The 21610-nt window shown below is 39.0% G+C and overlaps 1 protein-coding gene across 2 annotated transcripts; it reads left to right on the forward strand.

Moving 5' to 3' along the window:
• The first annotated feature begins 339 nt into the window (after positions 1 to 339).
• On the forward strand, positions 340 to 18270 carry LOC306874085 (spermine oxidase-like). 2 transcript variants are annotated; one of them, XR_013784569.1, is made up of 8 exons: positions 346 to 479; positions 5379 to 5613; positions 5722 to 5948; positions 8885 to 9058; positions 10189 to 10888; positions 15039 to 15199; positions 15308 to 15606; positions 17737 to 18251. XR_013784569.1 is itself a non-coding variant. In XM_079423822.1 (7 exons), the coding sequence occupies exons 2-7, from the start codon at positions 5406 to 5408 to the stop codon at positions 17887 to 17889; spliced, it is 1623 nt and encodes a 540-aa protein (XP_079279948.1). In that variant the 5' UTR covers positions 340 to 479; positions 5379 to 5405; the 3' UTR covers positions 17890 to 18270. The 2 variants fall into 2 exon arrangements, 1 of the variants encoding a protein (XP_079279948.1); XM_079423822.1 differs by lacking the exon at positions 15308 to 15606 and having other exon boundaries at positions 340 to 479; positions 17737 to 18270.
• The last annotated feature ends 3340 nt before the right edge of the window (positions 18271 to 21610 follow it).

Raw genomic sequence — 21610 nt, forward strand, 5'->3', positions numbered from 1 at the left:
GAACTAATCTGTTAAGAAATATGCTATGTAGATTAATATGCAGCATAGCCTATTGTTATAACGACTTGACAGTAATTATAGAGCCTATAGTGTGTAAACAATTAATTTGAAATATTGATTGATACATTCATTCAACCATGCATTTATTTGTTTGATTAAGGATAGGCGTTCGCCGTAATCTAACAATACTGAACAAAACAAGCTATTCTCTCATTAGCCTACTACAAGAGGGGTGGCCTTTGCGTTTAGTTCAAACGCCCCTGTGACAAACAGTCGCACCAAAACTCGCTCGAGCGCCGGTTTTGGTTTCGTCGCGGTACGTCACGGCTCCTCATATTTATTCAGGGAGGAGGCAGCGGCATCGACTAAACTGGCTGCTTCTGGTTTCAAGACACATAAATACAAAGCGAGACGCTGCCTGCGAATATACAAAGAACAGAGGACCGCTCTCCGCTTTACGCTGAAGACGACAAAGTCAGGTAAAGGCCACACTACAGAGATGAATACTAGAAGATGATTTGTTTGTGTGTTTACTGCTACAGTCGCCTACTGCGTTGCGGGTTTCAATGATGTAGGTTAACGGAGAAACGCTGAATCCAAACAAAATCGTAAACAAAACTGACTCCCAGGATTGAGCAGTTTCATCTCGGATAGAATGTATTTCTCTTGTCTTTTTCCCGTTATTTTTCTCGAAAGCAAAGTGCATTGTCTATTACAATTCAGTTTTCATTGAGGTTCTAATAACGCGCTGACACATAAATTATGACTTAAATGTTAAGTCATCTGAAAAAGGTACAGTAAAAGGTGATTGCTGATTTCATGAAAAGGATATTTTGTAAATATTATAGGTAGACGTCTATTTAATTTTTTTTGTATCGCAGGAGGCCACTCGCCCGTTACAGTATGTAGTTACGTGGCAGCGCTGCTTGTACTGAACGCACTTTGTGCTGCTACTTTATCAGCAGCCAAACTTCGCTTATCTCAACTCAAATGACCCAGTGCTTTGGGCTTTTATGCACACACAGTTACTTTTTAAAATCATATTTGGATTTTAAAATGAGCATAATAATTATAGGCTTATACTGATTCATTTGTATAGATCAAATCCTTTCCTGTAGCTACAAGATTGTATCCCATCAGGAAAAAGATTTCGTGAAGGTTATCTTCCTGTCCTGTTTTATCTCCTATGTGGACTGTAGGTCTTAAATATGGGTCTGTATAACAGCGTCCCCCAAAGCCCACCCTTAATCTGTGGCAAGTGAGGTGCAGGGACCTTGTGTTGTTATTATCCTGCTATAAGGATAACACTCAATATTCAAGCCATAGTGATGTAGGGGTGGGGCACAAAGTAACACTTTTTGACTTTCTCAAATTGTGTAAATCCACGGGGTTCAGAGTATAATTTTTTGTCCACAGTAATTTCACACTTGTCTAGTACAAATATGTTGCTTTGTTTCATAATTACAGTGTATACGTTTTCCTTTATATACCCTCAAAAATTGGAAGTGAAATATGACAACATGCCCTGTAGGTATTGTAACAGCTGAGGGGCACGTTGTAACATGACCATTTGACAGCTTAAAATATTATATGATCTTATGAACAAAATATATAAGACAAACTAAAATATTTTGTCAATAAAATTAAATAATTATTTATTTTAAATAAAATAATGGCGTTTTGTAATAATTAAAAGTAATCTGATTTTTGAGTTTGACAATTAACATATTGCAACCATGCCTGGGAGGGCCAAAATAAACGAGGCAAAATGCTTTAAATGTCTTGAAATAATAATTTCTGAACATTAAACATTGATTGTGAGTCTTTATTCACCTGTTTCTTGTCGTTTCTCATTCAAATGTATTAAAGTAAATAGTGTGAATTGCATCGCTAATGTCATAGAATAGCACGGCAGGGCAGATTGTAACGCAGTGTTACACTTACCCCATCTGCACAACTTTAATTTAAAACCGGTTAGTGTCTTCTGCTAGTTATCGAAGCATTAAAAAACGATCTAAACTGGAATATAACAGATTGGAGATTAAAATAATAGCAGATTTGTCTCATTTTAAAATAGTAATAAAAACTGAAATGAAAAATTTACTTAAGCCAGAAATATAATTTTACTATGGTAAAATAAATGTTCAGCGATATCTTCAAAAGCCTTTTGAATTTTGGCACACTTTTTTTTCTCTATATAATGTTGATATGGTAACTAGTAAATACTGTAAATTTGGTTATGCTAGCATGTGTGGAAATATTTAAACCAGGCGTGTTACAACTAACCCCGCGTTACTTTGTGCCCCGCGCGCCCCTAGTGCTATCTGAGGTTGCTCAAATAGAAGAATTTTAAAATGCATGGTTTATTTCTCTTTTTTTGTTAAGCAATGTCTCTGGATCAGTCTAGTTTCATTTGCGTTTTCTTGTGTTCTACGTTGGTCGCCAACCCCAATACCATGTTGGTTGAAAAGGGGCAAAACGTCCCCAACATCAAAACTTCTAGTTGATGCTAACTGGGAACCTAAGTGTTTGTTAAAAAAAAGTTTGAAAGGCAGCCTTATATGGGTCATCTAATGTAGGATCAGTGGACTGACTGGAACAATGGAAACCATGCCTTATATACACACACTACATCTTATTTTCCGTTATGGCTTCATCCTAACTTCACAAGATATGACCTTCTGCTTCTTCCTTGAAACCAGATGTACCACAAGGCAAGGACATTTTCATGCATACAATGTTCCATACACAAACCCTCTCAACCATAACCACTGTGTTGAAAAAAAGGCAAATGTCTGTAGTTATGTTTTATTTGGTGCAGCTGTTTGTAATGCCTTCAGCAACTTCTGATATGCTCCATCTAGAAGAGAACACTGAGATCAGAGATGTGGGTCTGTTAAACATTGCACATACACTCTGGTTCACCTCAAACTGCATGAGATTGGAAAGGTGGGGTTAGAACCTGCAGATGCAGTTGAGTTTATTCAGGCCTTTCCATTTCAGGACCCCATCAAAGAACCTCTCCACCTCACTGTAGAGCGTCTTTTCTATAGGAGTTTCTGGTCGTGAGTCACCAATAAATGCCTCAATGCTTCTCAGGAGGTCACTGCAGATCCATGAAACAACACACATTCACAAGCTTAGTTTGGTAAAGGGACCCATTCAGTAGACAAGCATTAATCACAGAATCATACTGTCACTCCTGGCACTACCCAAAGAGCTCCTTTAGTAGCAGCTTCCTCTGCTTAAGTAAAAAAATTACAAAATTGGTCTAACTTCTTAAAGCATTAATGTTACCTTTTTCAGAATAAAAACTGTCTTCACTCAATTTTGGATTTACAGCTGCAAAGTTCATCTATAGTTGGGTTGTTTTTCTAGCTGTAGTCCACACACTGTAGTCCAGATTTCTAGTATGCGTCATGCTTCCAGCAGTTCAGTGTAACAACATATTATGTGTTTACCTAATCCTTGTTACATACATATTACGTCACATGATAGTTATAGGATAAGTCGTGGTGAAAGTCGTGGCCTAATGGTTAGAGAGTTGGACTCGTGATCCAAAGGTTGCGGGTTCGAGTCTCCGGCCGGCAGGAATTGTAGGTGGGGGGAGTGAATGTCCAGCGCTCTCTCCACCCTCAATACCACGAAACCCCAACTGCTCCCTGGGCGCTGCAGCATAAAATGGCTGCCCACTGCTCCGGGTGTATGTTCACGGTGTGTGTGTGTTCACTTCTGTGTGTGTGCACGTTGGATGGGTTAAATGCAGAGCACGAATTCCGAGTATGGGTCACCATACTTGGCTGAATGTCACTTCACACTTCACTTCACTTCACTTATAAGGTTTTATGTTTTGCTATTTTGCCCTGACACTGGTTGTTTTTGCCTGGTGATTTGATTATCTTTGGAAAATGGTGTTCAAGAAGTCAATTTAACAATCTAAAGTTTTTAGTTCAGCCATATTAAAAATTTGCTGATGTATGGCTAAATTCAGTTGAAGTCACATGCTGAGAATTCTCAAGAAGGAAACAACCCATTCATGCCTTAGCAGATACAATGCAGCCACCAAGCTAGCTCCTTTTAGTATTTATAATAAAAGTTCTGATTGTTACTATGCACCAGAGAAGCCGCAGGCAGCCCTTCCTGTCCTCTCCACAGTCTGATAACAAACTGTGTTAATGAATTTGGCCTGTGCAGTCTCCCAACTGGAGGTTATTGGGGTTTGTACTGAGAGCATAGTAGCCACAACCTCCTTAATTTAAATCATATTCATTCACAGTTGTCAATCTCTTCCTCATTGCATGTGTGTGGCTATGCCTACGGGGTACAATAACAAGAGAACATTGTCCTTTCACTTTGATGAAAGGAAAAATTCTGTTTAGTCCACCACAATAACATCCTGTATCCATAACAATATTCTACTTTCAGGTCCTTGATAAACTTTTTACGAGGTCTGTCCAACATCAGGTGCATCTTTTCCTTGTGGCTGTCACACACATAAGCTGGTGTGTTTATGTGAAGACCTTGCCTGAAAAGGCTCAACGGAAATGTGAAGAGCACATTCATTTCCTTGTGGCTGTCACAGTGTAATTATTTTCACAGCCACACATAGACCTTTTCCATTCGCTAGTGTAAAGGACTCTGTATAATGACATTTTATATTCTCCATTATGTTGTTGCAAGTCTGTTGCCCTGTTCGACGCTGATACTCATTTTAAAGCCCTGTTCACACCAAGAACGATAACTATAAAGATAACTTAAAAGATAACTATATTAGTGTCCACACCAGTGGAAGATATCATCGGTTTATTCTCAGCGCATTCTCGTCAACCTCTTTAAATTCTCGAGCTTGTCACAGCAGGATTATGATCGGCTGGAAAAAATATAATTCTGAAAGTGATTCCAACAATATAGTTTCTCTGTGCCTTTATCGTTATAGCTGCGGTGTGGACTCTGCTATTCTTTAATATTGAGAACAGTTTTTAGAAACATATCTTTATCGTTATCTTTAAAATTATTGTCCTTGGTGTGAATGGGCCTTAAGCCTTTACCCATCTGAGAACACAAATTCACATTTCACGGGCCTTTTTGTTTTCTCTTTATTCTTGTTCAGCACTGCAGTGGTGATATAAACCCTCTTAACATGAGGTTGGAGATAAGAAACCTTATTTTGATCTTGTTGTTATTTAAGGTTATGACTTGAAAAGGGACTGTTGCAGCCATTCCTATGAACCACATGGTGAAAGATGTATAAAAGTATAAAATGTTCTGTATCTTTGATGTGTTCTTTTCCTCCTTTCTGTGAATAATCTCTATTATTTGTCTTGCTGGAGGGCTTGGTGTTTACTCTGATAGCTTCTCCCCATCTCACCCTTCCCCAGATTCCCTAGAAGAAGAGTTTGGACGGCATGCAAAGTTGTGAAATATCTTCAGACAGCACTGATGATCCTCTTAGTAGTGCCTTACACAGACATCGACAACCGCGAATAGTAGTAATTGGTGCGGGCTTGGCTGGCCTTGCCGCCACCAAAACCCTTTTGGAGAACGGCTTCACCAATGTCACGGTGCTAGAAGCCTCAGGCCGTATCGGAGGCAGAGTGCAAAGCATTCAGCACGGTAAAACAACTGTCTTCTCATATAGCATCCTTTTTATTACTTAATCCGTAACCTTCTCGGATAAAAAAACGTGTCTTTTTAAGGTGCCTCATTTCCCTTTCCCTACAGGTAAAACCACTTTGGAACTTGGAGCAACCTGGATCCATGGGGCAAATGGGAACCCCATCTACCACCTGGCAGAGGACAATGGGCTGCTGGAGCACACCACAGAGGAGGAGAGGAGTGTGGGCCGCATTAGCCTCTATGCCAAGAATGGTGTGGCCCACTACCAGACCAACAATGGCAAGCGGATCCCAAAGGATCTGGTGGAGGAGTTCAGTGACCTGTACAATGAGGTGATGGAAGAGTGTCTGATTTAGCTGGAAGCTTTTGGTGTAGCTTCTTGTGGGTTATAAGGCTTGAATAAATTACTGCAGTATGGCCGTGTTTTCACCTGGTATTAAGAAGTGATTTATTTGGTGATCCAATCATATATGATCAGCCGAGATGCATTCCTGTTTCCATCTGTATTAGGCAGCTAACGTGAAGAGGTGGAGCCTCACTGCAGTCAGGATCCCTTAAAGATAGCATTTCCACTACAAATATGATGTGGTCAAATGCATTATTGACTACCTCCAAGTGTGGTTTCCATAAAAAACACATCTTAATGCCAGGTGGAAACAGGGCCTATGCCATTTGTATTCCCACTTGGAAATTATGTTGTATGGGCTTTGCTCATTAATGGCCTCACTCTACCTGAAACAGTCCAGAGAATCTCAGCAGTTTTGTACAGTAGCTTAATATACCCGTTCAACATTTTGTTCATTAGCTATAACTGCTCCTAATTGTTAATTTGCTATTTCTGCTGAACAAACTGCAAACTGTTGTGACTCATGTGAAGAAATTTAGATTTTTTTTTGTCAGAGAAAGCATTTTTCACTTCAAGCTCACAGCTGACAGAGTAAAAGTCATGTGTTTTGTGGTTGTTACCTCATCCTGATCTGCTGTTCTCAGAGTGAGCCTTTCTCCCTCTACCTCAGTAACTAACGCAATTAAACTCTTGTTTGTGGTAAGGATAGCTTCATGATCAGGGGCCTGTACCATGAAGCCGGATTAGCTGGCTAGCCAGGTAAGTTTCAGTTTAGTTTGCACCAATCCTGGGTTTTAGGTACCATGAAAGTGGCTTGGCTTTTAGCTGCGTTCATTGCCATAGTAACTTACACTCCACAGCTAACCTGCTCTGGGGCAAATTATGTTCGGAGTTAGAGATCTCAAAGTGAAATTGGACCAATCAGTCACTCCCCCAGTTTCTCTTGCTCCAAATTAACGGTCACTAGTACTAAAAAAAAATTGTCTGGCCAAAACCAAGTTATTTTATAAGATTTACAGTCATGGGCAAAAATATCAGCACCCTTGCAATTCTGTCAGAAAATGCAACCCTTCTCTCAGAAAATTGTTGTAGTTGCAAATGTTTTGGTACTCATGTTTATATATTTTTTTTGTTTGCATTGGAACAAAAAAAAAAAAAAAAAAAAAAAAAAAAAACAGATGAACAGTCAAATCTGATACAATTCCATACAGAAACCAAAAAATGCACTGGACAAAAGTTTTGACACCCTTAACTTAAAATTTGGTAGCACCCCCTTTGGAAAAAATAACTGAAATCAATCGCTTCCTGTAACCATGAATGAGTTTCTTACACCACTCTACTGGAATTTTGGACCACTCTTCTTTTGCAAACTGCTCCAGGTCATTCAGATTTGAAGGATGCCTTCTCCCAACCGCTGTTTCTCTCCACAGGTGTTATATGGGATTCAGATCTGGACTCATTGATGGCCATTTCAGAACTCTCCAGCGCTTTGTTTGTAACCATTTCTGAGTGCTTTTTGAAGTGTGTTTCGGGTCATTGTCCTGCTGGAAGACCCATGACCTCTGGTGGAGACACAGCTTTCTGACACTGGCCACTACGTTGCACCCCAAAATTCTTTGGTAATCATCAGATTTCATGATACCGTTCACATAGTCAAGGCATCCAGTGCCAGAAGCAGCAAAGAAAATGCAAAACATCTTTGAACCTCCACCATGTTTGACTGTAGGGACTGTATTCTTTTCTTTGAAGGCCTCATTTATTTTTCTGTAAACTGTGCAATGATGTCCTTAACCAAAAACCTCTACTTTTGTCTTATCTGTCCACAGTATGTTCTCCCAGAAGGATTGTGGTTTTGTCACATAAGATTTGGCAAACTTCAGTCTTGCTTTTTTTATGCCTTTGTGTCAGCCATAGCGTCCTACCATAGCGTCCCTTTTCATTCAGATGGCGACGGATAGTGCGAGCTGACACTGTTGTACCCTGTGTCTGCAGATCAGCTTGAATTTGTTTGGAAGTTAATCAGGGTTCTTTATCCACCATTCGAACAATCCTTCGTTGTAATTTTTCATTAATTTTGCTCTTCCGTGCACGTCCAGGGAGGTTAGCTACAGTGCCATTGACTGTAAACCTCTTGATGATATTGCTCACAGTGGACAAGATCTCTGGAGATGGACATGTAGCCTTGAGATTGTCCATGTTTTCTCACAATTTTTTCTCTCAAATCCACAGACAACTCTTTACACTTCTCCATGCTCAGTGTGACACACAACACAAAGGTTGAGTCAACTTTTCTCCATTATAACTGGTTGCAAGTGTGATTATTATATTGCCCACACCTGTTACTTGCCACAGGAGTGTCTAAATACAAATTACAGGAGCATCACCTGCTTGAATTTTCTGACAGAATTGCAAGGGTGCCGATATTTTTGTCCATGACTGTATATAATTACATGATTTATATTATTATTAATCCATTACACACAAGCAATTTTAATTGAACAGTTATTATAAATCATTTATTTTACATGAATGTTAATGCAGTTTGACTATAATATAAATAAGCTGTAGAACAAGTAATTTCTTTCATTGTAAATGCATTTAAATTCATCACATTCTTCAATCTCTTAACATTTAGCAAAACCTTTAACCTTTAAATTTTAAATAAGGCTCGTGACTGGCTGTTCACCATGTCACACATTCATGTGCACATGCTCCACAAACTCAAGATCAAAGCCTGAGTTGACAAAGAAAGTTGATGATCAGCATCATGGTACCAACAAAGCCGGATTGGAGTGGTTTGGTTTTGTCAACTTGAAACTAATCCTGTAACTCTGAATTTGTTCATCTACCATCATGGTTCAGACCCCTGATGACTCTACGATTTCTCTCTCTTAAACTTGTTAAACAACCTCCTTTGTGCAGGTGTACGAGCTGACACAGGAGTTCTTCCAGAATGGAAAGCCTGTGGGAGCCGAGAGTCAAAACAGTGTTGGGATCTTCACACGAGATGTGGTGCGCAAGAAGATCATGCTCGATCCCTATGACTCAGAAAGCACCAAGAAACTCAAGTTATCTATGCTACAACAGTACCTCAAGGTGGGCAGGGCTCTAATGTTTTAGAGAGATGTTTAATCTCATCTTTCATCAGTAAATCATGGTTTGTTTAGCCATAGAATAGTTAAAAATCAAGATTTTTCTATAGACCTGATTTTAAATTATAGGTGTGGCATCATGTTTGTCATCTCCGTAACAAGCCACAACCGGAAATAGCTGAGTTCCTGTCGTGAGCAGATTTACTGCAACTCTATGACAACATCAAACACATTGCATGTGTCCCCACCTTTGTATGACAACACTGATGTCAAGCTCACACTCTTGCGAAATACAAAACTGTAGATTTCCGCCCACAGAGGTGAGGATTCAAAAGACACTACTGTTTTAATAATTTCCCTCACTTTGACCTAGACTCACAATGGGCTTGTATTTACAATTAATGAAATAATTAAACCTTTTTATAAACGCCACACAGTCCTGTTTGTCACTCAGGCTATTCACAGAAATTCTGATAGCAATGAAAGCTCTGGATTACTGAGGTAAATGTAGGACAGACACTAAATGTCATCCTGTAATGCTAGAGGTTATGAAAGGAAGGGGCAGGACCAGAAAAAGCACTCAGCTGGCTATATGCCTGCTAAACTGCCTGTGTTTGTTTGTATACGGCAGTATAGTTTGGAACTTTAACCTTAGAGTAAATGGTGTGTTTAGCAGAGTTCAAACATTTACTGTGCAAAACCAATGTGACAACAACAGTAAAGGAAGCTTTGCAAAGCTATTCATGAATGGTCACATTATCAGACTCAGTCAGGGTTGCCAGGTTTTCACAACAAAACCCATCCAATTGGTACTAAAAGCTAGCCCAATCACGTTTCGAGGGGGGTCCCCCGGTAATCGCATTCCGGGAGTGGGAAAATACACATTTTTTGGTGGGGTTCCCCTGGTAAAATTCACGTTCAAGGGGCTAAATGCATATTATTGGGGTCGCTTAAACCCACGGACACAAAAAACAACCTGTGTTAAAGTAGCCCAGTTCCATAGGAAAACCGTGAACTTGGCAACACTGGAATCGGTAGACTTCAGTTTTAATGCCAAGAAGCACCTTAACAGCAAGATGCCGGTAGGTTTATGCACAATTTCTTCTTTTCTTAACATCTTTTTCTGTGCCTCAGGTGGAGAGCTGTGAAAGCAGTTCCCCCAGCATGGATGAAGTGTCTCTAAGTGAGTTTGGTGAGTGGACCGAGATTCCTGGTGCTCACCATGTCATTCCCGCTGGTTTCATTAAAGTTGTTGAGATCCTGGCTCAGGACATCCCAAGTTGTGTCCTCTGCCTCAGCAAGCCTGTCCGCCGTATCCACTGGAACTGCAGCTCCCATGATACAGAAGAAATTGTAGATCAGGCTGACCATAACCAGGACCAACGACCCAGCCCTTCTCCGGTCTGTGTGGAGTGTGAAGATGGCGAGTGTCTGCTGGCAGACCATGTGATCATAACAGCCTCTCTTGGGGTCCTGAAGAAAGCTCACGAGACTCTCTTCTCCCCAGGACTGCCAATAGACAAGGCACAGGCCATCCAGAAACTGGGCATTAGTACTACCGACAAGATCTTTCTGGAGTTTGCAGAGCCCTTCTGGAGCCCCGAGTGCAACAGCATTCAGTTTGTGTGGGAGGACGAGGCACAACTGGAGAGCCAGGCATACCCAGAAGAGCTGTGGTACCGAAAGATCTGCAGCTTTGATGTGCTGTATCCACCTGAGCGCTATGGTCACATGCTTAGTGGCTGGATCTGCGGAGAAGAAGCCCTGCGCATGGAAAGGTGTGACGACGAGACTGTGGCAGAGATATGCACCGAACTACTGCGCCAGTTTACAGGTCAGCACATGTGCCAAGAGTAACACTGTAGCCTATTTAAACTGCACTATTATCAGGGTGTGACAAAACAAAAATTCTAAAAGCCAAGCCACTTAATTCTCAGTAGTACTTACAGTATCTCACAGAAGTGAGTACATCCCTCACATTTTTGTAAATATTTTATTATATGTTTTCATGTGACAACACTGAAGAAATGACACTTTGCTACAATGTAAAGTAGTGAGTGTACAGCTTGTATAACAGTATAAATTTGCTGTCCCCTCAAAATAACTCAACACACAGCCATTAATGTCTAAACCGCTGGCCACAAAAGTGAGTACACCCCTAAGTGAAAATGTCCAAATTGGGCCCAAAGTGTCAATATTTTGCGTGGCTACCATCATTTTCCAGCACTGCCTCTTGGACATGGAGTTCACCAGAGCTTCACAGGTTGCCACTGGAGTCCTCTTCCACTCCTCCATGATGACATCACGGAGCTGGTGGATGTTAGAGACCTTGCGCTCCTCCTCCTTCCGTTTGAGGATGCCCCACAGATGCTCAATAGGGTTTGGGTCTGGAGACATGCTTGGCCAGTCCATCACCTTTACCCTCATCTTATTTAGCAAGGCAGTGGTCATCTTGGAGGTGTGTTTGGGGTCGTTATCATGTTGGAATACTGCCCTGCGGCCCAGTCTCTGCTGCAGTGTGTCACAGTACATGTTGGCATTCATGGTTCCCTCAATGAACTGTAGCTCCCCAGTGCCGGCAGCACTCATGCAGCCTCAGACCATGACACTCCCACCAACATGCTTGACTGTAGGCAAGACACACTTGTCTTTGTACTCCTCACCTGGTTGCCACCACACACGCTTGACACCATCTGAACCAAATAAGTTTATCTTGGTCTCGTCAGACCACAGGACATGGTTCCAGTAATCTATGTCCTTAGTTTGCTTGTCTTCAGCAAACTGTTTGCGGGCTTTCATGTGGATCATCTTTAGAAGAGGCTTCCTTCTGGGACGACAGCCATGCAGACCAATTTGATGCAGTGTGCGGCATATGGTCTGAGCACTGACAGGCTGACCCCCCACCCCTTCAACCTCTGCAGCAATGCTGGCAGCACTCATATGTCTATTTCCCAAACATAGCCTCTGGATATGACGCTGAGCACGTGCACTCAACTTCTTTGGTCGACCATGGCGAGGCCTGTTCTGAGTGGAACCTGTGCTGTTAAACCGCTGTATGGTCTTGGCCACTGTCAGCTCAGTTTCAGGGTCTTGGAAGTCTTCTTATAGCCTACGCCATATTTATGTAGAGCAACAATTCTTTTTTTTTCAGATCTTCAGAGAGTTCTTTGCCATGATGTGCCATGTTGAACTTCCAGTGACCAGTATGAGAGAGTGAGAGCGATAACACCAAATTTAACACCCATTCACACCTGAGACTAGGGCTGCAATGATTAGTCGACATTATCGACAACGTCGACAATAAAAAAATTGTCAACAAATATTTTTGTTGTTGAGTAGTCGTTTCATCTCATATGAACTAATGTAAGAGCCTGCAATACTGCGGTTTGAGCGGTGTGGCGCTGTAGCGCAAGAGTGTAGTTCAGCCCTCCTGGATGCAATTCAAGAGAAGACACACACAGCACTGCGCTTCAGAGCAAATGCATCCGAACCTGAGCGGCGTTTGGATGAATATGCAAATATATATTGTGCGCTTTCCTCTCAGTTACAAAATAAACACAACAAAAACTGACAGCGGTGTGAAAGCAGTAGTTAAAAATGCATCTGATTACAATGATGTGGATGTTTGCATGAGCTCTGCAGTTCAGTAACGTAACGTTATTCCAGTAAAGTCTGGTCACATCATGTTTATTTATATAGTACTTTATGCAATAGATAGCCTTAATTCAAGCAGCTTTACGGTATTAAACATGAAAAACCAGAGCCAGTGTCACTTTCAGTTAGAATTACAACTTGATTTTCTGTTATAGAGCAGCTCTCCTCTGTGGAGCTAGCTTATGATACAATTTTTATTAGTGGAAAAAAAAAATTAATTAAAGTGATTTGTTTTACAGAGATCAAAGCTTGATCTAGCTCAGGACTGTTTTGGTTATCATAACCCTATAAGGTATTTTAAGACATTATGTTGTGAATAAAATAGTTTATCCAAAGCATCTTATCACTTTTACCTTTATTTTGTTTCTTATCTATATGACTTACAAAAGGAGATGCTAGGCAGAATGTGCAAGATGTGTCATTCAGTTACTTTTTCATGTAGCTAATTAAATGGGGAGAGAGTGTCTCTGTCTGTCATCTCATTTTCTGTTCCAAATACATCTATTTGTATAATGAATTGGTAACACTTTACAATAAGGTATCATTTGTTAACATTAGTTAATGCATTAATTAGCATGAATGAACAATCATGCATTTATTACATTTATGTATTAATCTTTGTTAATGTTGGCTAATAAAAATACAGTTGTTCATGTTAGTTCAGTGCATTTACCAATGTTAAAAAACACAACTTGTGATTTTAATAATGCATTAGTAAATGTTGAAATTAACATTAACTAAGATTAACAAATGCTATAGAAGTATTGTTCATTCTTAGTTCATGTTAACTAATGTTAACTAATGAACCTTAAAGTGTTACCAATTAATTGTATAATAATTGTAATTACATAATATGCTTTTCTAAAGCTGAAGGGACCTTTATTTATGTTAGAATATGTATAACTTAATATTTTAACTAATTGCAAAAGTCTACTGATTAATCAGTGAAATAATTGACAATTAGTCTATTAATCATTCTTATAATCGATTATCAAAATAATTGTTTGTTGCAGCCCTACCTGAGACCTTGTAACACTAACGAGTCACATGACACCAGGGAGAGAAAATGGCTAATTGGGCCCAATTTGGACATTTTCACTTAGGGGTGTACTGATTTTTGTGGCCAGCGGTTTAGACATTAATGGCTGTGTGTTATTTTGAGGGGACAGCAAATTTACACTGTTATACAAGCTGTACACTCACTACTTTATATTGTAGCTAAATGTCTTTTCTACAGTGTTGTCAAATGAAAAGATATAAAATATTTACAAAAATGTGAGGGGTGTACTCACTTCTGTGAGATACAGTATGTCATTGAATTGCAGTACATTTCCCACTGACACAAGGACCTCAGAGTATTGTTGAGAGTTTTTGGCGTTCAGTTGCATAATGATTTTAGCTTCTCAGTACCATTCCCTGATTCATATAATCCCCCATTTTGACCCTCTTAGAGAGCTGCATTTACACAACAATCAAGTAAATAATTTCCAGCTGACAAGAGATTTGTGTAGGGGTTCAGGAATTGAATGCAATCAAGTTTGCCAGTCAAACATAAATGCATCATTCATTCATTCAAACAAACAAACAAGGAGTTTGTTTTCTCACATACACATTTAACTGGTTATAGTAATGCTGTCTGCTTGTCATGCTTTTAAGTTATATTTCTCTCTGACAAGAAGGCATATGTACCTGTTAAATCAGGGAAGAAAAAGGACCTCTGACAAGGTCAGGCCTCTAGTGTAAATGTACAGACAATGGCTCTAAAGTTTCCAGGGTTGTGTGAAAGATTGTACTGTAAACAACTCTGGTTTCTCTTCCACTGTAACCCTTTCATGACAGAACACGTGTCAGAAATAAGGGTCAATGCACACATTCTCTGTAGGTGATGTCAACAGACTGGCATGCCTCTTAACTAGGTCAGTCTGTTTTAATCCAGATCCACAGCAGGTTCCCCTCCCATCTGCCCCAGTCCTATATACAGTAATTAGTGTGCTGAAATTGGATTTGGTCACACTTTGCCACTGATAATTGAAAGATACTCTAATTTCTGTCATTATTTGTCAGTAGATTTAAGATTAACTTCCTTTGTCCAACACGTGTCCACTTAACCCACACCACCAAAATAAACATAGATCAACATAGAAAAGAACAACACTTCAAATTAGGATTTTTTTTACCTAATATTCTCTTGATTATCTGGGTTTAAAATTGTAGCGACACAATTTAAGATAAACTAGTAGTTTTTTTTAGAAACATATATATTTTTTTAATCATCTGGTAGCGTTTGGCAAATAGTCAATTTATTTTCATATGTTTGATGTTTCTAACAGGGAACCAGAATATTCCAAAACCAAGGCGTATCATGCGCTCCTCGTGGGGCAGTAATCCCTATATCCGGGGTTCTTACTCCTTCACACGAGTGGGCTCCAGCGGCAGAGATGTGGAGAAGCTAGCTGAGCCCCTGCCTTATATTAAGAACACTAAGGCTCCGGTAAGTTGAAATTCCCACTGAGTTGTATAAATTACTAAAGCAAAAATTGTGAAACAATTGCCATTCATACTTAAAGGTGGGGTATGTAATTTTTCAAAAACGCTTTAGAAAACTGAGTAGGGGCCGAGTACCAAAACATACTTGTAGCCAATCAGCAGTAAGGGGCGTGTCTACTCATGATGTGGAGGAGAGAGTGTTCAGTGCACAGGACGGACATTAGCCGAGCCGAGCAATGACAGAAAGATAGAGATGGCGGATAAAAAAGAAAAGAGGAAACCGTCTGCAGAACTATAAAGCAAGAAGTAGGACCCGTGTAAATATCGGATCAGCTTTCCAGCACTGGAGAGAACTCCAGGAGCGGAAGGCCTGCGATTGGATGCCGAGGTTGCTTTGTTTCTTCTCGACAGGTGAGTGACGCGCCGCAACAGCTAAAGTCTGCCTACACTGGACACGATAAAGCGACTGTTGAAAATCATTTGAAATTTGTGTCAGCACGTCATAAATAGAACGCGGCAGCAGTTTTCTGTCTGGGATTTGTCGCACCACGCAGCATCCAGTGTAGACAGCATTACTGATTAATGACTTCTATAGTATAGACACGGTGTAACACTAGGTGCGTTCGACTTGAAGCGGCGCTGCGCAGAATGACATCAAAGGACCGCGAGAGTGATAAGAGAGCAGATGGATCCTTAAGCTTTCGAATCGCTCTCGCAATACTTTGATGTCATACACTGATCATTCTGCACAGCGCCGCTTCAAGTCGAACACACCTATTGGTTTTGCTTTGTTTCACAGAACTAATCGTTGCCTGGGTTGCGTACGTATGTGTGGGGCGGAGCTATCAAAATAGAGGCGAGACCCTTTTGGGGTAGGGGCGTGTTTGTTTTGGTGATTTCAAATATCAACATTGGCTACCAGAAATCACTTACCCCCTCTTTAACATAAATTAGGTATCAGAATTTATGTAGTATCGTTTTGGAACAGAAAGTATATTTAAGTATCGCTGCTCTTTATAGGTCCATATTTACGTAGTGGGCAAATTATGATTTTTGTTTTCCATTAGTTTAACTGCCAATTAAACAAAAAACAGCAGGGGCCTGTACCATGATGGTAGTTGAACAAATTCCGAGTTACATGATTAGTTTCGAATTGACAAAACCAAACCACTCCAGTCAGGCTTTGTTGGTACCATGATGCTGATCATCAACTTTCTTTGTCAACTCTGATCAGGTCAACTTTGATCGTTTGTGGAGTTTGTGGAGTTTGTGGAGCACGTGCACATGAATGTGTGACATCATGGTGAACAGCCAATCACATGCCTTGCAACACAGAGCAATTGTGATTCACTTCTTGCGAGAGAGACAATGAGATCCAAAACTCTTTTTCTAACGGTTATGAGAATGAAGAATATGAATTTAAACAAATTAACTTGAATGTACTTGTCAATGAAAGAGGACAAATAAAATAAATGATCTTGCTCTATCAGTGCAGTCACAAGTGAAACTTGTGAAGTTAGTTTATATAGCTGCCTGATAATATATAGCGATAGAGACTTGAACATGTAAGGTCACATGTAGTCATTTTTAAAGCTTTATCTATTGATTCTACAGCTTATTTATATTACAAATGATATGTATATATGAATATTCATTTAAAATAAATGCTTTATAATAATTGTTAAACTAAATTAGCTTGTAATTGATGATTAATAATATAAATCATATAATAATTATATAAATCATATAAAATAATTCTAAGTAATTACCATTAAAGCCAGACTTTTTAAATTAATTTTTTTTATTTGGACCTTTAATTTGGAGGAAGAGAAACTGCGGAAGTGACATTTTGCATCAGACGTGTCACTTTGCTCACATCTGATTGGTCCAATTTCAGTTTGAGATTTCTAACCCAGAACATAACCTGACCCGGAGCAGGTTAGCTGTGGAGTGTAAGTTACCATGGCAATGAATGCCGCTAAAAGCCAAGCCACTAAAACACAGGATTGGTGCAAACTAAACTGAGACTTACCTGGCCAGAAAATCCAGCTTCATGGTACAGGCCCCAGGTGTTCTTTCATGGCATTATATTTGTTTCTGGTTATTTTAATCAAAGACCTCTGAATCCTGTTTAGAACCACTTACATGGCTTTTTCACCTCATGTCATTGTTCAAAATAAAGTCAGGCTGGAGTCTTGCTTGCATAATGTTTTTTTAAATGTGTCATGTTGAGCTGTGCAGCACTGAGACTGAAATTTGAGTCAGATGAGAAGGTTGAGTTGTATAAGGGCCAGACCAACACACACACACACACACAAACATGCTCTGGCCAATTACGGGTCTGAAAGGAACAGTCTGACCCCACAGAGCACACTGCACAAAAAGAACAAGAGGCTTGAGACTGTTAAATCACTTTTCTACAGCAGAAAGATAGAGACTCATGCTTAAAATAGGTTACTGGGCCCCAGGGCAGTAATGTTGTAGAGCATATGTTTGGTCAAGTTAACTTTTTGTTCTTTTTCTCTTTTCTTCTAACCAAAGCCTCTACAGGTTTTGTTTGCTGGGGAGGCCACCCATAGAAAATACTATTCCACTACCCATGGTGCTTTGTTGTCAGGGCAGAGGGAGGCCAACCGCTTGATTGAACTGTACCAGTATTCCTTCAGTGCAGAAACCACAAAGCCTAACATTTAAAATAAACCGCAACAAAAACAAGAACCACTTACTAGTGACAAAAACAATTGTGTTATGTGCTATCTGTATTTAAAATGATAAAATTATGTATGAAAACCTAGTAGGGGCATTAAACTAATAACAATAAATCCTCTTTATACTGTACTTAGATTAGCACTCTGTAGATTTTACTTGAGATGTACTGTACAAGGCTGCCATGTGGCGCTATCTCTGGATCCTTATCTTTTTTTTATTATTATTTTTAATCCATGTTAATGTTTCTATAATTTAACAATTTTTGTAAGTGCCTTCTGTATTTAATGTTGTCTTTAAAAATTAAACAACAAAAAAGACTTGATATGAATAAAGTATATGTTAATGTGAAGACGAATGTGTTTTCTTTCCAATCATGCTTCTGCTTATTATTCAAATGTTGTTATTATTATTATTTATATATTTGTAATTAATTTATTTTTATTTTATTTTGTAAATTCTTCTATTACAAAAGTACATATCTTTGAAACATATTGATTGAACTAACTTACCAGGCCTCCAAGATTTAGGCCTTTATTTTTTATTTTTGAAACATAGTGCTTTTCAGTGGATCATCTACAGTCTAGTAACTACAGATATTTTTATAAAAAATGAAAGACTTCATATTAAACTGCACAACATATAATAAAAGGTGAAAATTGTAGGCAAAAGACCTTTAGACTTTGCCACTAGAAAATCTATTGGATAAAAAATAAAGGCGATTACATATGAGAGGTGCTGACTATCCAAAAGCCATAGATGTAGATTTGAAAATATAAATAAAGATCCACACTCCAGTTCACTTGGTGGCAGTATTGTATTGATTATTAAGTGAATGTATGTTGTAAATTAGTTGATGCACTTTCTTATTAGAGGATGGTGGATTGTAAAGTTCAGAGTATTTTAATGATGTTTGTTTCTGCTTAATATGATTTTCTGATAAGATAGTCAACGTGGCAATGATGACCCAACCAACCCTAGTGGTCAGGACCATTGTGTTGTGGTTTAAAACTTTTGTATGCTTTTTTTTTTTAGATTGTTTATTCCTAGAAGTAATTTCAGTGTCTTGTCTGCTCTTTGAGTTCCACTAGAGTTGAATGCCACCAGTGATTCTGAGCTTTATGTATTGACTGCCATCTTCTGGTCGTGAGGAAAATCACTAGATGGGTCTTATTTAATTATTTGTGTTCCATTCTTATGGACATCTCCAAGAAGGGTTTTCCTAACATTTCAGTGTATCCCCTTCTTATATTCTATATTTGTAAAACCCCAGAGGCATGATTACAAAAAACAAATATACACTGCGCACGTATGTACGCGTTTAAATGATATTTAATGAATGAATGAATGCCTTTATTGTCACTGCACACACATACAATATGCATGTACGGTGAGATTTAAAAAAAAATATATATTTATTTGATGTTTCTCTTATATTAACATTGTATATAAAAAAATACTTCCAAATCACATGAGCCAATATTTTGGGAATATTATATAGGGAACATAACAAATGTTTAAACTGAGAAATTTTACATTTTTATCCACTAAATGGTTAAACATGAGGTTTTAATTTTGGGTTTATCTAACAGGCAATCTTTGGTCTCATGAATCTATTATTTCTTCCAGGTCATATCGTTTTGGCTGAGCACAAAGTTATGTTTCATAAATAATTTATTTATTAATTGTAATACAGCACTTACTTTGTTAACGTGACTGAATTGTTTGTTTTTGTCTTTATTTCCTATTACATAACAGCCTGGTTTCACAGACAGGGTTGAGCCTAAACCAGGATTAGGCCATACTGTTCAGTTAGAACATTTAAGTAATTTTTATAAACGTGCCTTAGAAAAAACATTGCTGGTGTGCATTTTGAGACAAAACAAAGGCACTGATATATTTTAAGATCAGTCAGAGCAAGTTTCTTTCAGTTGAAACAGCTCAGATTTTGATTTTAGTCTGGGATTAGGTTTAAGACAAGGTCTGTGAAACCGGGGGAACATCTCTGTAGGAAATCAGAGACCGAATCAGATAAAGTTAAAATTCGATCAGAACATCGAAACCTGAGGAGCCGAAATTCCACAGAGGCCCAAGAAAACAGGACATGTAATAAATCTGTCCAGATCCTAGCGCCAGCCCGTTTGAAGAAAGCTTAACCAGCAAGCCTCTTTCACAAAACAGCTTGCAACATTAAGACAAAAGAATACTTATTAATAAGTGCAACACAGGAAGGAGATTGTCAAATTTGGGGCAAGTAATCAAGACTGATGATCAAAGAGATGGCCGGCACATGTAACTCTGTGATAGAAATCACGAGCTACAGACTCTCTTGGGTGGGTCTTCCCCCACCCAAGACAAAGAACCAGACTGAAATTCCTTCCAAACCACTTTTGACCTTTTTGTTCTCCATAGAACTATACAGAGACTTTCTTTTTCATATGCACCTAAAATCATCCTAAAAGGACATTTCTATGCACAACCCCATATTATGTATGTAACCCACACAGTAGACTATCATGTTTTAAGCACATATTATGCAATTCTTTTTAATAACTACTGAATGACTTTAAGGGTTATTCGTGTTTGGTATGTATGAGTTTGACAATTCTATCTTGAAACGTTTCTTCCAATTGATTCTTTGTCAAATGTATAATATTCTGGTTATAGAAATCACATCCATAAGTATACTTTGCAAGAGTGTAAAAAATTCGGACCATGTGACTGATAACATGCTGATTTATGATGGAAGGAACACCCATAGCTAAGATAATAGCCTATCTAATTGGTTAAGACACCAGATGGGATGTGTCCAGAAGCCGAGTTTAAAAACTCAGGACACCATCAAACTCTTGTTTTTTTTCTCTTTTCTCTTCCTCTTCTTTTTTTTTTTTGCTTCAACTTTTCCCACCGCATTTTTGATGCTGCTCTTTGAGCATGCTCTGGCCTATGTGCCAGCTGCTACCGCAATGAGAAGAAAACCCACCTAGTCTCTTTACATCCCTTTATTCTTTTACTTTAATTTATTTTCTTTTTTGTTGCGAGTTTGCCATGCCTCGTCTCCGATTTCAACTCGAGTCTGTGACCGTCTCAAAACTTCTACCAGCCACATCTCTGCATCCTCAGCCAACGCCCAACCATCGGCTTCCCAAGACTTCACTTCAACGACTACTGAACTCTCAGCCAATCAGCAAATTCGGGGAAGCCCCTTTCCTGCAACAACGATGACAGAAGGGAATCCCTTAGCAACGCAAGCAAGTAACCTCCAGGTTCTAACTGAATTGGTGCATTTAATACAAATTTTAGCCTCATTGAGAAACTCAAAGCGAAGGTTAATTAAGTGATTGATGGTTGTTCAGGTGTATGCAATAGCACATATTGCTGTAAACTTGGGATTTCACATTTTCATTCTCTTAAACTCATCCTTTCCTCACTTTCTCTCTTTCTGCAACGTGTGTTCATGTGTTAGATTAGTTTATGTCTTAGGTTTATGTAAAGGTTTATATAAATAAAATATTATTTATATTGAAAAGAGAAGTATGTTGTGTTTTGTTCTTACAAGTTAATGTCTTAATCTGCCGATCTTGCTACTGTGCTATTAAATAGTGTTTTCACTATATTTTGGATTTTAATATCCAGTGCAGAGTTGATGTTATATGTCTTGGACAATGAATCGCTGCCGCCTCAATGATCAGCCGTGAAACAGTGAGTC

This window comes from Barbus barbus (assembly GCF_936440315.1).
Source record: "Barbus barbus genome assembly, chromosome: 8".
NCBI lineage: Eukaryota > Metazoa > Chordata > Actinopteri > Cypriniformes > Cyprinidae > Barbus > Barbus barbus.

Coding starts and splice junctions, on each gene's coding strand:
- LOC306874085 (XM_079423822.1), top strand. CDS start 5,406: ATGCAAAGTTGTGAAATATCTTCAGACAGCACTGATGATCCTCTTAGT. Junction 5,614..5,721: donor AGTGCAAAGCATTCAGCACG/GTAAAACAACTG, acceptor CTTTCCCTACAG/GTAAAACCACTTTGGAACTT. Junction 10,889..15,038: donor ACTACTGCGCCAGTTTACAG/GTCAGCACATGT, acceptor TGTTTCTAACAG/GGAACCAGAATATTCCAAAA.